The sequence below is a fragment of the Myotis brandtii genome, unplaced genomic scaffold (assembly GCF_000412655.1).
Source record: "Myotis brandtii unplaced genomic scaffold, ASM41265v1 scaffold158, whole genome shotgun sequence".
NCBI classification, from domain to species: domain Eukaryota; kingdom Metazoa; phylum Chordata; class Mammalia; order Chiroptera; family Vespertilionidae; genus Myotis; species Myotis brandtii.
The window spans coordinates 1969124-1985746 of NW_005355753.1; the positions used below are offsets into that span (position 1 = coordinate 1969124).

Consider the following 16623-nt stretch of genomic DNA (forward strand, 5'->3'; position numbering starts at 1 on the left):
GACCCCGGGGGGCTGAGCAGGGCCTGGCGCGGCCTGGCACTCGCAGGGCCAGCTCTGCTCTTATCCTTGTCGTCACCACTATGAAGGCCATTCTGGTGGCAGCTCAACACACTGGACTGGCAAAGCTCAGGCGCGTCCAGCGGGCATGTGCCCGGTGCTATGTTTAGGGAGAACTACCCAGCACCCCAGGTTGTCAATCCTTCCCTGCAACGTGGGGTGACAGTCCCCTCTGTCGCAATACCTTTGGGGAGCCCAGGAAGAAACCAAGTGCTTGAATGGTGCCCTCCGACGGGAAGCCAGTTCCTCTCTGAGGGATGGAGCACCAGGCGCGTCTGCGCAGGTGGGAGAGGGGCAAGGCTCCTGAGGGCACAGGCCCCGCAGAGCGGGCACAGGCGGTGCTGCGTCCCGCCCCAGGGTGTCAGGGGAGTGGACACTGTGATTCACACTCAAAAGCAGAGTTAATGCAAAGCCCCTCGGAGCCTGGCTGCCTGGGTTCAATCCTGGCCCTGAAGCACCAGCTGTGCGGCCTCAGCCCCCTCACCGGTGCAATGGGATGAGGGCAGGACCCATGCTCCCTCCACGCCGGCGGGATCTGGACACTGCCCCGGCCTCCAGGCCTCCAGGCCTCCAGGCCTCCAGCGTGGGCTCCGACCACGCAAGACAAGCGCCCACTGCATCGCACGCTCTGGGCTCTCTCTGGGTCCAAACCTCTTCCCGGGAGGGCCCCAGGCAGGGCACAGCCTCTACAGGACCGGGCCCTGCTCTCCCATCCCAGGAAGCACACTGACACGCCGCCCAACAGTCAGGAGTAATTTCTAAGTTAATGTATCGTTTTTAAAACAGTCAATTACAAATGAAGACATTGAACTTCAGCAAATATCCATCACAGATGACTGATTTCTCCCAGTCTCAACACACGCAACTGAAACTGAAAACCGCCCTGCGGGCCCTGCCTCCGCCTTGAGACAAGGTCTCCGTCCAGTCTATTCACCAGACTGAGCCCCCGTCCCCTGCAGATGCCGCCAGGCAACTTGGGGACCACCGACGGAAAAAGAGAAGACTGGGAAGGAAGGGACTAGAGCAGTGGTTCTCAACCTTCCTAATGCCGCGACCCTTTAATACAGTTCCTCATGTTGTGGTGACCCCCAATTTCATTGTTACAAATTGAACATGATTAAAGCATAGTGATTCATCACAAAAACAATATGTAATTATATATGTGTTTTCCGATGGTCTTAGGCGACCCCTGTGAAAGGGTCGTTCGACCCCCAAAGGGGTCGCAACCCACAGGTTGAGAACCGCTGGTCTAGAGGCTTGAGGGTCTAGTCTAGTCCGGTCGCAGCCCCCACGTGCATTCTCTGAGGCCTTCACTCCCCATCTTTGCCAAGTCCCCAGATGACGTGAATTACTGCTCACTTGTATTTTTCTTTGCACTGACTCCCTAACTCGAACATTTTATTTTAAAAGCAAACATTAGTCACCTTTGGAGCATAATAATGAACCAACTCACAGAAACTGTTAAACAACAGGAACGAATCAAGCATTTATCCTGCCTTTCCCATGTGAACTGCACCCCTGGGGAAGCAGGCACTAGATGAGGGAATCTTGTGCTTTTTCATTAAAGGATTCAAACTAATAATTGCAGTAGGGGCTCTGGCCTCCCCTCCTTAGGTATGGAGGCCAAGGTCTAGTTTAAGCAGGGACAAGGTTAAGCGGTCTTACAGGGATGTCTCTTGCTCTCAGAGTTGGAGTCAGTCTACAGCAGCTAGAGCACAAATGTCCCCTCTCGGGAGCCACAGCTCTGAGCTCACACCTAAGGGTCCTCTGAGGGCTGTGTCCTCAGGCAGCCCCTCACCCAAGGAGGTCCATGCCACGTGGTGAAGGTACCGGAGCCCCAGGCAAAGGGCCCGGAGGGCTGCCCACCGCCACCTAAGCACAGCCCTGGACCTCTGCCCGCATCCCCACCTGCTGCTACATCGCATATTGTGAGGCCGAAAGTCCTGCATTTCTGTCCCAAGTGGCCTTTTGCTGTGAAAGGCCCTGCTGCGCAGGCTACAAAACCCCTCAAACCCATCGGCTGAGTCCCTGCATCTTTGCTGAGGCAGCACCTGCCCCCGGGGAGGTGCTAAGTGCTCAGCAGCCTCTCTGGGCCCACATTCCCCCGTCGTCACGGGCAGCACCCAGGAGCCTCCGAGACAGCTTTGGCCCAAACCCACTGAACCGCTGGAGGCGGAGCGCCGGGCCCGCACGAGTTACCATGGTCTGGAAGCAGGAGTGCAGCTGGGTCAGGAAGGGCGGCTTCCCGGGCAGGGCCAGCACCCGCTTCTCCACCATGGTGCACTCCACGTCGTCGTCCTGGATCACCACGTCCTTCTTCAGGATCTTCACGGCGTAGAGCTCGTCCGTGCCTTTCCGCTCGGAGAGCATGACCTGGGGAGACACAGCAGGGCAGGCTGGGTGGAGGCCGGGCGCCGGGGGAGCTCGTCAGTCACATCTCCCCGGCTTTGTCCACGGGCTCCCACTGGCTCTAAACACCCACAGACCTCACACTTGCAGTGGCTCAACCCAACCAACGGACGGTTCCAGAGCAGCGGCACGTAGCGGTCCCTTCGGGATATGGGTCAATGCCCAGCCACGGGCTAATATAACCCCGTGAGGGCAGGTATGTTTCCTGTTTTGTTCCCCGGTGTAACCCAAGACGCTGGGATAGTACCTGGCACACAGTAGATGTTCGATAAATATTTGTGGAAAGAGGGGATTCCTGATCAAACTAAATATGGGGCTCTTGTTCCCTTATTCGCTTAATATTCATTACGAGCCTGTAAGCACTGGGGGTACAGCAGTGAACCAGCAGCAGCACGCTCTGACTTTGTGCTCCAGAGCGGGAGAAAGACTTCAGACCTGATCACAGGATGGTGAAGGTGGTATTCCAGCGCCTCTCCTGTTGTCCTGGGGCCTCCGTCCCTGAGCCTGGTCCCAGCCAAGGCAGGTTAGTCATTGGTGTGGCTCACGACACATCAACATTGTCACTGGTCGGGGCTGCGCCAGCGGGAGCAGTGACCAGCAGGTACCATTCCCTAGAAGCCTCTAAAGAAGAACCTTCTGATTGGGCAGTGGACCCACTTGGCCATAGCTGATTGGTAGATGGCTGACCTAAGCTGAGCCAATCAGATTCTCTCCCTAAGAATTTGCAATTAGGAGACTCCAAGTAGTCAGTCCTGGGCCCTGAGAGAACACACAGAGCTGCCGACAGTGGTTCGTTTCACCACATGCAGGTGAAGAAGAAGAAAACAGACGTATGAGGAGAAGGTGGAGAGTGAGCGGAGACCTCGCTTCCAGCTCCCGGTCCCAGCCTCTCAGGAGGCTGGGTTGTGTCCCATTAGAAACCTTACATTTAAATTAAGTTAGTCTGAGTGCGTTTATGTTCCTTAGAGATCCTATAAGACAAAGCTATCGCTTGAGTAGCTCAAAGTCTTAATGAAAATACAAAATCAGGAAGCCCTTAACACAAGGGCAAGTTCCTTTCTTTCTTCTTTTTTTTTACATTTTTATTGATTTAAGTGAGAAAGGGAGAGAAAGAGATAGAAACATCAATGATGAGAAAGAACCATTGATCGGCCGCCTCCCGCACACCCCACATTGGGGGCCCCACACTGGGGATCGAACCCACAACCCAGGCAGGTGCCCCTGCCTGACTGGGAATCAAACCGTGACCTCCTGGTTTATAGGTCGATGCTCTACCACTGAGCCACGCCAGTTGCTGCAAGTTCCTTTCTTTACAAAGAGACAGTGCCTCTGGCCTGTGTCAGAATCCCCGGGGCCCCAGCTCAGCACAGATTCCCAGCCCTCCTCCCATCCAGAAGGCTCTGGGCGTGGCCCGGGTCTGCACTCTAACCATCGCCTCCTCTCCTCTGGAGTCTAAGCACCAAATGTGCTGCTGTGAGGGACTCTGAGGTACCATCAAAACTGACTCACGCACTATGGGGGTGAGGCGGTGTCCCGAAGTAAAACGCTCCTTCTGTCTTATCTTCCTAACAACGTCTCGGCAGTCATTCACGGGGAGAAGGGACTTTTCCTTTTTCCCTAATATTCTGATCAAGCTTTCCTTTTCTTTTTGTATTAAAGTCTAGTTGGCACACAGCATTATTTTAGTTTCAGGTGTACAAGCTAGTGATTCCACATTTGTGTGCCTGATGATGTGATCCCCCATAAATCTAGTACTCATCGGTCAGCTTACAAAGTTATTAGGGACGACTGGCTGTTCCCTGTGCTTCCTCTACATTCCTGTGATTATCCCATATAATAAAAGGGTAAAATGCAAGTCAACCGAACGGCAGAAGGACCAGTCTCTATGATGTGCACTGATCACTAGGGGGTAGACGCTCAGCACAGGAGCTGCCCCCTGGTGGTCAGTAGGCCGCTCAGACACAGGCCAGGCTGATGGCTGGGGAGAGCAGCAGCGGTGGCAGGAGCCTCTCCGGCCTCTGCAGTAGCGCTAAGGGTATCTGACTGTGGCTTAGGCCCACTCTGAAGGACCGTCCCCTCCTCCCCCCCAGTGCCTGAATGTCGTGCACCGGGCCTCTAGTTTATAACTGGAAGTTTATGCCTCTTATTCCCCTTCAACTTTTTCAAAGAAGCTGCCATCCTACAGGAATATTGCTCAATAATAACACAACGCATGTGTCCCCACCCGACCAGTGCACGTGGCCCCAGGTGGGTTCCAAGGCAACAGCTTCTGTCCGTTTCTCTTGGGCGCCTGCCTCTGGAGCCCTGAGGTCACTGTGCTGGTGAGGCCACAGAATGAGGCCACACGGAAAGACCCTGCGACCACATGCAGAGCCCGGTGCCCAGGTGGCTCTTCCAGGTGTCAGCCCCAGCTGTCCCAGCTCCGGCCACAGAGGACAGACCCCCGAGCCAGACCCATCAGTGAGTACCCCAATTCCCTCACCCCCAGGGGCTACGAGAGATGAGAGATGATTGCTGTTGGTTTAAACCTCTGGGTTCTGGGTGATTTGTTAATGTAGTGATAGACACCTGAGGGGAGGGGCCTAGCCTGGGCCCATGAAGATAACCTCAACACGTCTTACGCACTCTGTGCATCACCTCCTTTAATCCCCGCGAATGTGGAGCGTGGGCACTGCTCCTGCCCCTGCTTTAGAGGGGCGTTAGGTGACTTGTCTGCTAGGAAAGGCTCTTGCTGTGTCACCTGTGGCCTAAGTCACGCTCAACCACACCCCTTCTCGTTCTCCGAGGCCCAGGTTCCAGTTCTGTGCTGTGAGGCTGCCGCCTGCAGGTTATTGCTGGGCCTCCTTTTCCCTCCCACCCACCTGCTCAGACCTGGGACCCTGTGGACTAATTCACAGCCTCAGAGGGAGAGTCACTGCCTTTCCCCACTCACACCACGCGCTCATCGCGATGAGCTGGGCTCGGTGGCGTGCCCGCGACAGGATGGACACGGCCCTGGTTCCTCGCAACAAGTGGCTTGAGAAGCCCTGACCTCTCTCCTGGGCCCTGAGCATCAGCAGGGAGAATGGCAGGAGGCAGCCGGCGCTCCGGCCCGGACGGCATGTGTTCCTTTAGGTGGAAGAGGCCTTGGATTAATGGTCAGGAGCTTCCACTTCAGTCAATAGCAACGGGGCGGGGGCAGGAGGGGCTGTTTGTTCGCTGTCCTTCCTCTGCCGGTGGCATTCCAACCAGAGGAAAGGATGTGTGCAGTGACGTTCTTATCAAACCCAAGCCACACCTGCTACCCACACATCTTCTGGGGAGACGTGAAGACAGCAGGCCTCCAGCGACCGCAGAGAACGGAGTGGGGAGCGCAGGGCGTCTGGCTGCAGAGCAGATGACGAGTGAGCCGGGGATCCTGGCTCCTGATGGTTGGCACGGACGCCAGATGAGAAGACCTGGTACCTGTCAAGTTCTACCACGCGCTAGCGCTTGACCTTGGAAGGTCATGTGACTTGCTGAACCTTGATTTCCTCATCTGTACAGAAGGGAGGCCCACGATACTCAGCTTTGGGTGGCGCTGAGGGGACTTTGTGGGGTAAGGTGTTCGTGGCCCTGGAGTGAGGAGTGCTAATAGCTGGCGGTTGTACTGGCTTCCGTGGCTCCTCAGCAAAGACCAGAAACTGTGGCCTGAAGCAACAGGAATTTGCTCTCAGTCTGGAGACCAGAAGTGTGGAATGGGGGGTGGGGGCTGTTTCCAGAGGCTCAGAGGCAGAGCCTGCCCCAGCCTCTCCAGCGCCATGTCGGCCAGCAACCTGAGTGCTCCTTGCCTGGCTCCGTCACTCTAGTCCATCTGTCTCCACACGGTGGTCTTGCCTGGGTCTCCGTGCCGTGCCCAAATGGCCTCTTAAAAAATCACCAGTCACTGGCCTGGGCCACCCTAATCCAGCGTGTGCTCGTCTTAGCTTGCCTGCACCTGCCAAGACCCCGAGACTACACAAGGTCGGGCACAGGCACCGGTCCTTGGGACCCAAGCACGGTCGGGGGAGGCCGTTGTACCCACCCCAGTGCCATCATCAGCCTCGTCCACCAGCACCGATTTCCGGTTCTCAGCAGGCAAAGGAGACGTGCCCTGAGGGAGCTGTGTGTCCACTGGCTTACTAAGGGGGTCAGGCAGAGACAGGCAGGGACCACGGACCCACCGCCCACTTCCCCATGTCAACAGCCGCCCTCAGTTCTTCTCTTACATCAGCACGTGTGGTCAGCTCTACATTCAAAAATACCCACCCTCGTTCCTGGGCGAGGTGCCAGGACCTCCGGCCTGCTGTCCACAGCGCCCCTGCCTAGTTCTGCCTGCCCATCCTCAGCCCGCTCTCCTGCCGGCAGGACTCCCCCCCCCACACATGACATGCCTGCAGTCTGCCCCCTGCGCCCTCCTGAAAGAGGTCCCCCCTGAACACCTTTTCTGAAGCTGCAGCCCTCTGCCACTCCCCATGCTCTCCCTCTGCTGTGTTCTTCACCCCGAGTCCACACAAGGTCGGGCACAGGCACCGGCCCTTGGGACCCAAGCACGGTCGGGGGAGGCCGTTGTACCCCGAGACTACACAAGGTCGGGCACAGGCACCGGTCCTTGGGACCCAAGCACGGTCGGGGGAGGCCGTTGTACCCACCCCAGTGCCATCATCAGCCTCGTCCACCAGCACCGATTTCCGGTTCTCAGCAGGCAAAGGAGACGTGCCCTGAGGGAGCTGTGTGTCCACTGGCTTACTAAGGGGGTCAGGCAGAGACAGGCAGGGACCACGGACCCACCGCCCACTTCCCCATGTCAACAGCCGCCCTCAGTTCTTCTCTTACATCAGCACGTGTGGTCAGCTCTACATTCAAAAATACCCACCCTCGTTCCTGGGCGAGGTGCCAGGACCTCCGGCCTGCTGTCCACAGCGCCCCTGCCTAGTTCTGCCTGCCCATCCTCAGCCCGCTCTCCTGCCGGCAGGACTCCCCCCCCCACACATGACATGCCTGCAGTCTGCCCCCTGCGCCCTCCTGAAAGAGGTCCCCCCTGAACACCTTTTCTGAAGCTGCAGCCCTCTGCCACTCCCCATGCTCTCCCTCTGCTGTGTTCTTCTTCGCGGTACTTGCCACACCTGGCCCTCTACTAACCTGTTTTATTTCCTTCCTGGAACGAACCTCCATGAGGGCAGCTATTTTGTTTGAATCGTTCACTCTTATCTCCCCAACATCCAGCACATAGTAGGCACTCTATGAATATGTGTTGAATGAATGAATAAGTATATTTGAGTGGAGGAAGCAGTTAAAAAACAAACAAGCCCCTAGATGTTGGTCACTAAAGATCTTCAGCATAGTTTAGCACATACGACTATATTCAACCCACATTTCACAAGAATTGGAGGTAGCATTCAAGATTATATAACACAAACGAGGATTTTATGCTGTGTAAATTATACCTTGATAAAGCTAGTTAAAAAGCATTACATAGCAGCCTTGGCTGTTGTTGCTAAGTGGTTAGAGTGTTGGCCCCTGCACCGAAGAGTCACAGGTTTGATTCCCAGTCAAAGCATTTGCTTGGGTTGTGAGTTTGGTCCCTGGCCTGGTCTCAGGGTGCTCGGGAGGCAACCAATCAACATGTCTCTCACACATCGATGTTTCTCTCTCTCTCTCCTGCTTCTCTCCTCCCCATTCTCTCTTCCCCCACCCCTCCACCCTTCCCTTCCATTCCCTCTAAAATGGAAAAAAATATCCTTGGGTGAGGATTAACAAAAAATATAATAGAAATAAATTATTACATAGCTGTGTTGATTACATAATGTGCATATATATTTGTGTATGCATGTGTGCAACTCCACTGTATATACAGGGGTGGGCAAAAGTAGGTTTATAGTTGTATGTGAAGGCTTATTGTTGTATTATTATTATACTATTTATTATTAACCTACTTTTGCCTACCCCTGTATATTATAAATCTTATGTGTGTGTACTCTCAGCTTTCTAGAAGCCGAAGGCACCAGAGATACATGAACAGAACAAAAGTTCCTGTTTTCTATAAGGAAATAATTTCTTAGGAGAAACACAAGCTTTCCCTAGAATGTAGGTCTACAATGAAATATCTGTGGTGCTGCCGTGGCTGATGTTCTCAGTCACGGGCCTACATCAGGGGAGGAGGAGGAGGAGGAGGAAGAGGAGCAGGGGGAGGAGGAGGGGGAGGAGACCCAACCACCTAGCCATGCGGGCCTGCAAACTACCAACACAGGGACTGGGAAGGATCTTAACTGATAAACTCAGACGGTGCATCTGAGAGACAGGCAGGCCGGCAGGCATTCGGGGATCATCAGGCCCCGAGACACTAACTTAGCAGAAGAGGATCCGTGAGGTGCCACGAGCTGAGGTGGGCATGGAGAGAGAAGCTAAAGCCAGGTGTGTCGGCTGTGGGCCTTCAGGAGACCCCTCCCTTCCCCCCCACGCCTCTCACACTAGGGAGCTGCTTGTGGGCAAGGCTGGTGCAGGGCTGGGGGCTGACCCACTGCCAGGCCTGTCCCGCCTCTACTTCAGGGTTCCACCTCTTTGAGGGACCCTGCTCTGGACCCATTTCCTGCTTGGGTGCCACCCAGTCCCTCAGAAGACCTGTCCGGGGTACTTTGGAGAGCTCAGTGCTGCGCTTGGCAGGTGCAGTGCCCCCTCCCCCCCCATCCCTCCCAGACTGGCCATGCTGCTCAGGCCCCTAAGCCATGTTCCTCCAGCTGCACCTCGGAATCCCAGGAGGTCTGAGGGCGGGGCCTGCGCACTCCACACCTTCCATCAGAGCTCTGAGTACAGGGCCTTCCTGCCAGCCAGGCCCCGGGAGGCTGGCGGGGAGCTGGCAAGAGGCCCCCAGCATGGCGCTGAACCAGGGGAGAGAGCACTGGGCGACACCGTCCGCCTGCGCTGCCAGGGACGGCCACCCTCCTCCGGAGTGGATCTTGAGAGAATTTGGGTGCAGTGGGTTACAAAATGAAGGTTAGCTTCGGCACCCTCCCTTGGCAGGTATCCTGACAAGCTATTCGAAGTAAGACTGAGATTATGACGTTCACAGAGTCTGACCAGCTGGAAGTTTATATCTAATCAGAATCATAAAATCGTAGTAGGAACAAGTTCCGCTCTGGAATCATGAGTTCAAATCCTAACTCTGTCATGTGCTTGCTGTGTGATCTTGGGCAAGTTGCTCGACCTCTCTGAGTCTCAGTGCCCTTGTCCTTACAGGGCATAACAATAGTTCCTCCCGGTGTGAGCAAATGACATAATGCAGGCACAGCAGGTGCCTGGCACACAGCAAGCCCCACTGTTACAGTGCGAGCATAATTATGGGGATTAAGAGGGACATTCCTACTTCTTCTGTGGGATGACAGACAGTGGGCCAGAGCACAGACCAACGTTCCTGTGCAACCTGTCTCAGCAGGTCCTTAGGCAGAGCCCGGAGTGAGAGGAAGGCCATCCTGTCTGCCCAGAGGCGGGCTGGGCAGGAGCCTCCCAGAGGGTCCAGAGGGCTCCTCGGGGCTGCATGCCCGGCACAGACCGGACTTCCCTGTGGAATCAGCAAACCATCCGTCAACTTCTAAAATTCCAAATGGGGGAGGGGCTGTGTGGCTTCCAGGCCCCACAGACTCGTCTTTTCTGGCATGGAGACTTGCCAGAGCCCTTCTCAGACCAGGCAGGGGTGAGGGGTGGGCTACGCCACCCACCCAAGAAACAGAGGCCTGGCACGAGGGCAGGGGATCTTGTAGCAGCTGGACATGGGGTGAGATGCAGGCACAAGCCCGTTAGCTCACAGGGGGTGTGGAGAGCGTGACACATAGACAGAGCTCAGTGCACTGCTCGTCTCGGCTGGCGAGGCCTGCACCTCCGCGGCTCTCCCAGCATGCAATGCTCCCCTTCATGAAGGGTCCTTACACGGTCTGGGTCTTCTTTTTCCAACTTCGTGGAGTCATTTTTATCTAGGTTCTCTTGAAGACCCTAATTTCAATTCTCCAAAGTGCACTTTACCATTCAACTCCAAGTCAGATTTCCTCAGCATGTCTATCCACACATACATGTCACACTAATCGAACAGGAAGTCATGTGGTTTGGGCAGTCGAATGCACCTGCCTGTAGCAGCAAACAAATGAGCAGCCTAGAAACGACTTCTGGCTTCTAATGGCGCATTGGAGCAGCCACTGGGCAGACTGGCTAATTGAAGAAGCACTTCAGGAAAAATTGAGAAGTGGGAGAGCGGGGAGAGATGCTAATTGGGAGTTAATAGCGTGGATCTGGGCAGGGCTGAACTGCTGCGTGGACGCGATTTCAAGTTGACTAGACAAAGCTGAGAGCAGCTGCAGCGTTGCTCAGAGCACACGGCGTGGTCATTTCGTGATTGATTATGTAAGGTTTTCTATACTTAAAATAAAAACTCTTTACATGGTTACATACTGCCTGCCTCCAACTACCTGACATTCTGGGAAAGGAAAACCATGGAGACAGTGCAAAGCTCAGTGGTTGCTAGGGGGTAGGGGTGGAGGAGTGACTAGGCAGAGCACAGAGGACGGGGGCACTGGAGAGACTCTGCTGACACCACAGCGGGGACCATGTCTTCTACAGCTGCCCAACCACAGGATGTGCGTCATCAGCGGCGACCCTGAGGCGCACGTGGACTCTGGGCGATAGCGAGGTCAGTGTAGGGCCATCGTTGCCATGAACGCACCGCTCTGGTGCGGGTGCTGATGGTGGGGGCATGGGTCTGTGCAACAGACAAACAGTTTTCAGGCCAGAAGCCAGGCTGACAGGTGACACGCTTTAAATCCTCTAAGTGATGCCATGTCACCTTGGATGTCATCAGGCTGAAGTTTTGCCGCCGGCAGAGCAGGCCCAGGGAAGTGTGAAGCCGAGGGAAGCATGGAGGTGCTTTGGCCTCCATCCCGCTCTCAGGACTTGCTATTGTGAAGTAAATGTCACTGCACCCCTCCCTCCCATCCCTCACCCCCCAAATGACTCACAGCGACTGGGAGGGAGGAGTGGGCAGGAGAGCTAAGCCTGGGAGGAGCCTCTGTGCTTCACTGGAGAAGTCCCGTTGGGTTTAAGAGAAGCGTTTCACTGTCGATTGGGAAACGCAAAAGGACAATCATTTAAAACTCTGGCTGCATCACTTCCAGCCACTGGTGCCAGGGAACTGACAGCACAGGACTGAGAGGTACCAATTCCAGGTACTGAAGTGCCCTTGTGAGCTCAAATCAATGCGCTGACCAATGTGTGTCTAGTCCAGTGGTCGGCAAACTGCGGCTCGAGAGCCACATGCGGCTCTTTGGCCCCTTGAGTGTGGCTCTTCCACAAAATACCATGTGCGGGTGCGCACGTACAGTGCAACTGAAACTTTGTGGCCCATGCGCAGAAGTCGGTATTTTGTGGAAGAGCCACACTCAAGGGGCCAAAGAGCCGCATGTGGCTCGTGAGCCGCAGTTTGCCGACCACTGGTCTAGTCAATTGTCTTTGAATCATATGCTATATTACACAAAAGTAGATGGTTAAAATGAAAACAGATTTAAGTTCACTGTTTTTACATGGTGTCCAGGAAAACAGACCACTAATTGATGCCTTTCACGGAAAGAAAATGCAGCGAAATGCCCGCCCCTCGTTCATTTCAACAAAGAGCTGCACGCAGGAAGCCCGTCCCCGAAATCTGCCCTGCCCTGTGCATTGCCCCGTGCGCAAAGGCTCCCTGCGCCTGCGGGTGCGGGTGCGGTGGGGGTGCGGGCAGAGCGCAGTGAGCTGTGCGGCCTTGGCTTGCCGGCAGGAGCCAGGCTGTGGGGTGTGAGCCGCACCCCCTGCTGCAGGCTCCAGTTCCACCCTCTGCTCTCCCAGCTCCTCACGGAAAGTGGAGACTACAGCCCCCCCCTTCTGCCCCAGGTCATTGTGAAGACTCAATGAACAGTGCATGTGAAACACTAAGACACGTCCTCAGAGCTCAAACCCCATCACCATCCTGCAATGGTTCCAGGGAGGCCGGTTCATGATGGGAAGCGGGATGGCGTAAGGGGAGCTGCAACAAGCAAGGGCCTGTTTATGCACCTTAATCATCTGTGTCTGCACATCCAACATCAGTGCACGGGGTGGGCCGACCATAGCCTACAGGTTTCCGCTGTTACGGCTGTTTTAGAGCAGTGGTTCTCAACCTTGGCTGCACATTAGAATCACCTGGGAATCTTTTTAAAATCCTGATTTCTGGGCCTCATCCTCCGGAAATCCTGTTTCTTTGTTACTAATGTTGTGGCCCCACCGTGATGGGAAGCGGGACGGCGTAAGGGGAGCTGCAACAAGCGAGGGCCTGTTTATGCACCTTAACCATCTATGTCTGCACATCCAACGTAAGTGGTGGGCCGACCATAACCTACAGGTTTCCGCTGTTAGGGCTGTTAATTCTCACCACAGCCCTGCACGGAGGATGAGGCCCAGAAATCAGGATTTTTAAAAAGATTCCCAGGTGATTCTAATGTGCGGCCAAGGTTGAGAACCACTGTTTTAGATGATGGCCATGCTGCTGGGAGCCAGGAACACATTGCAGCAGAGCTGTGAGCCTCTGGACCAGCTCTGGAGGATGTAGGTGCGGTGGATGCATGGAGGGCGGCGGGACCTGCAGCTCAGGAATGGGGCCAGTGGCCGTGAATGACCCCCTGAGACAGTTCCCTGTTAACAGGCGCCAGCTGGCCCTTCAGTGAAAGGACCAGGTTTAACTTCGGATTGTTTTTCCCAAAGAGCCAGGCAACGTTAAAGAGCATGCAGACTTCAACTCCCGTGTTTTCCCCCTTTTCTCAGGGAAGCTGCGCGTTCCACACCCGCTTTCCAGTCCTCCTCCGGTCAGCTTTCCTCAGGCTGGATGCAAAGTGCGCCCCCCCGTGGCCAACTGAACCACGTGGAGCCACAGCTTCTCTTTCCTGGGACTTAAACTCTAGGTGTTCTCAGCCTGGGGATGAGAGGCTGAGAACTGAGAGCAGCAGACGCTGAGAGAGGTGGTGGGAGGCAGGGCCCAGAAGCAGGGTGACAGGAGGGGGCCAGGACAGACCATGGCAGTGGGGCTTCCGGAAGCCCTCGCCTTCTCACAGCACGCCCTGCCCTGCCTTTGGTGCCGGGAGACACACAGAAGCATGCCCAGTCTTTTCAGTGAATCCCCCGTCCTCACTCCCACTCGGCGGCTGCTTCCTGCAGGACAGGGGGCTGGAAGCCCGACTTCCAGGCACCTCCCTTTCTCTATTGTAGTTGTCTTTGTTGGGGAAAGGGACCCTTATACGTTCTTGTCTGTCATTTACTGTGTACTCAGGAGCGAAGGCAGCAGAAGAGCCGAGCCAGCCCCTGCACGGGAAGGGCCTGGAAGGACTGGGAGAGTGAGAGGGCCTCGCAGGATTTGGGGAGATGAGCTGGCAAAAATGCGCAGCAATCAGAGTCGCATATGAAAGACTGGGGGCTGGGAGGAGGGTGCTGTAATTGGGATGGAGCCAAAGAGAAGGCAGGAAGCAAGAGCAGACAGCAAATGTGAACTGGTTCTCTGGGAGGGGGGTCAAGGCGGCAGCGGCAAAGGCTGCCAGCTGTCTGGAGCCTGTGATCCAGGAGCTCCCGTGGGGCAGGCAGGCGCACAGCAGGTGATACAGGGACGGGCTTGTCTGCAGGCTTATAACCGCGCGCAGTGCATCCATCCACCGATGAGACTAAGAGGAGGGCGACCCCACCGCAGGAGCGCCAAGACTTGAGAAGAGGCCTTGGCTACAGTTTGAACCACCCTGACTGTAATCTCCCGCGGCAATTTCTTCCTGTCCTGCTTCAGTGCTGCTTGGTTCCAGCAGGAGACGCTGCCACCGGGGCCTGGAGCCCCGGATGCCCTCTGTGCCCGCCCAAAGCTCACACGAGTGACCAGGGGCCTTTCGGGAAACGAGCGTGGAGGTTGCTGAGGACGTGCTGTTGGGGCGCTGGTGCCAGCCACCCGGGCCAACTTCAGGAAACACGCTGCGCAGCGTGGGGAAGGCACGACCCTTTTTAGGGGCTCATGGGAGTGTCTTCATTTCTTTCAAATCACAGGAAATGAATGAACTTTTAGGCTGAAGAAAGGCTTTAGGATGTAACATGAACACACTTGCCCTGATAGCAATGCAATCACAGGACACACGTTCTACGTTTCCTGGGTGGGAGGAGGTGCCCATGTCACTGTGCACTATTCTGAAGCTCCTCCCAAAGGAAAGCTCGCAGTGCGGGGGGGTGAGTGGCCCCGAAGCGGAGAGAGTGCCGTGGTGATGGGAAGAGGCAACTGGAATCACAAAACTTCGTTTCAAATCCGGGTCCTGTCTCCTCCCAGCTGTGTGGCCCTGGGGAGGTCACACAACCTCTCCGACTCACAATTTCTTTCTTTTTTTAATTAAAAAATATATTTTTATTGATTTCAGAGAGGAAAGGAGAGTAAGAGAGAGATGGAAATATCAATGATGACAGAAAATCATTGATTGGCTGCCTCCTGCACATCCCCTACTGGAGATTGAGCCTGCAACCTGGGCATGTGCCCTGACCAGGAATTGAACTGTGACCCCCTGGTTCATAGGTTGACGCTCAACCACTGAGCTGTGCCGGCTGGGCTCTGACTCCCAATTTCCATAGAGGTATAACACGTTAATATCAGTAACTGCCGTGCAGGGCTGTGGTGAGAATTAACATGATGTCATGCATGTGAATCCATAGCATGGTCCCTGGCAATTAGTAGGAGCTCAGTAAGAGTTGGAGGCGATGGTGGGGGTCATGGAATGGGAATCGAGTTGAGGGCTAGAAGAAATGGAGGTGGGGGCTGAATAGAAAAGACTTGGAGGATCCCATGAGCTGAAGCCTCAGAGGAGGAGAGAGGGCAGCGGCCAGAGGAGTGAAGCCCATTCTCGTGGGCCCTCTCGGGAATCCCTGCCGATGGTGCAGTCCCAATGCGCGTCCCCACACAGATGGTGGACAGGCCAGAGGGATGTGGGAAGAGCAGAAAACCCAAGTGCCTGTCAGCGTACGGGCATGCAGCTAGTCTGATGGCAGAGGCGCAGAGAAACACCAAGGCATGCAAACTGCTTAGCACGTGGAGGGAAACAGAGGGGAGAGTGAGAAAACGAGGAGGGAGAGTGGTTAACCTCCCCACGTATGTTTGTGGCATGGAGAAGGGACCTCTGTGTAGAGAAGAAATGCAAGAGTTAAGTGCCTGCAATCAAGAACCCAAGATGGCATGTATCTAGACCAAACCTGGTCAGTTAAGTGCCACTAACTAGCTGTGTGGTGTTAGCAAGTTATTGCCACTTTCTGAGTGTGTCCCTCTTCGAAGGACAGGATATGGGGGACAGGGAAGATTGGAGACTTTCTGTACCGTCCAGATATGAAGAGAAATGTAGCAAAAACACTTCATGTCCTTAGAAATACAATAGTAACTGAAGTTCCAAATTGTCATTGTGAGTGTAAGATCTTAAGACAGTTTTCCATATAATGTGGTACCTGTACCATGAGCAAAATTACTTTTCTTTTAATAAATTCTCTTAAAACACACTAAAATCCTATATAATAAAAGCCTAATATGCTAAATGTCCAATCGTCTGGTCATCCATTCAACCAATCAAAGCATAATATGCTAATGATATGCTAAGGCTGCTGACCACCAGGGGGCAGACGCTCAGACCAGTAGGTTAGCTTGCTGCTGGGGTCTGGCTGATTGGAACTGAGATGGGCCGGACATGCCCTGGTGCCCTCCTGAGATCCCTCCCCGGCTGGCCAACCTCCTGTGTCCCTCCCCAGCCCCAATCCTGCACCAGTGGGGCCCCTCAGCCTGGCCTGCGCCCTCTTGCAATCTGGACTGAGGGGACCCCCCCCCTCAAGTGCACAAATTTCGTGCACCAGGCCTCTAATAAATATACAACAGGCAGATCAAGCCTGTGGTTTCACCAATATTACTGCTTTGGGCAATGCTAAGAAAAAGAAAAGGAAGTCAGCCCTGGCCGGGTGGCTCAGTTGGTTGGGGCATTGTCCCATACACTAAAAGGGTTGAGGGTTCAATTCCCAGTCAGGGCACATACCTAGGTTTTGGCTTCAATCCCTGATCAGGGCATGTACAGGAGGCAGCGGATCAATGTTTCTCTCTCACATCAATGCTTCTCTCTC

The 16623-nt window shown here is 54.9% G+C and overlaps 1 protein-coding gene across 1 annotated transcript in view; it reads right to left on the reverse strand.

Annotated features, from left to right (window-relative positions):
• PRKCB (protein kinase C, beta) overlaps positions 1 to 16623 on the reverse strand; it is a gene marked incomplete at its 5' end in the record, with an annotated part of 187455 nt that overhangs the window by 50031 nt on the left and 120801 nt on the right. Inside the window, one exon of the mRNA XM_005862048.1 lies at positions 2257 to 2430. Coding sequence (XP_005862110.1) covers positions 2257 to 2430 — 174 coding nt within the window. The remainder of the gene's footprint in view (positions 1 to 2256; positions 2431 to 16623) is intronic.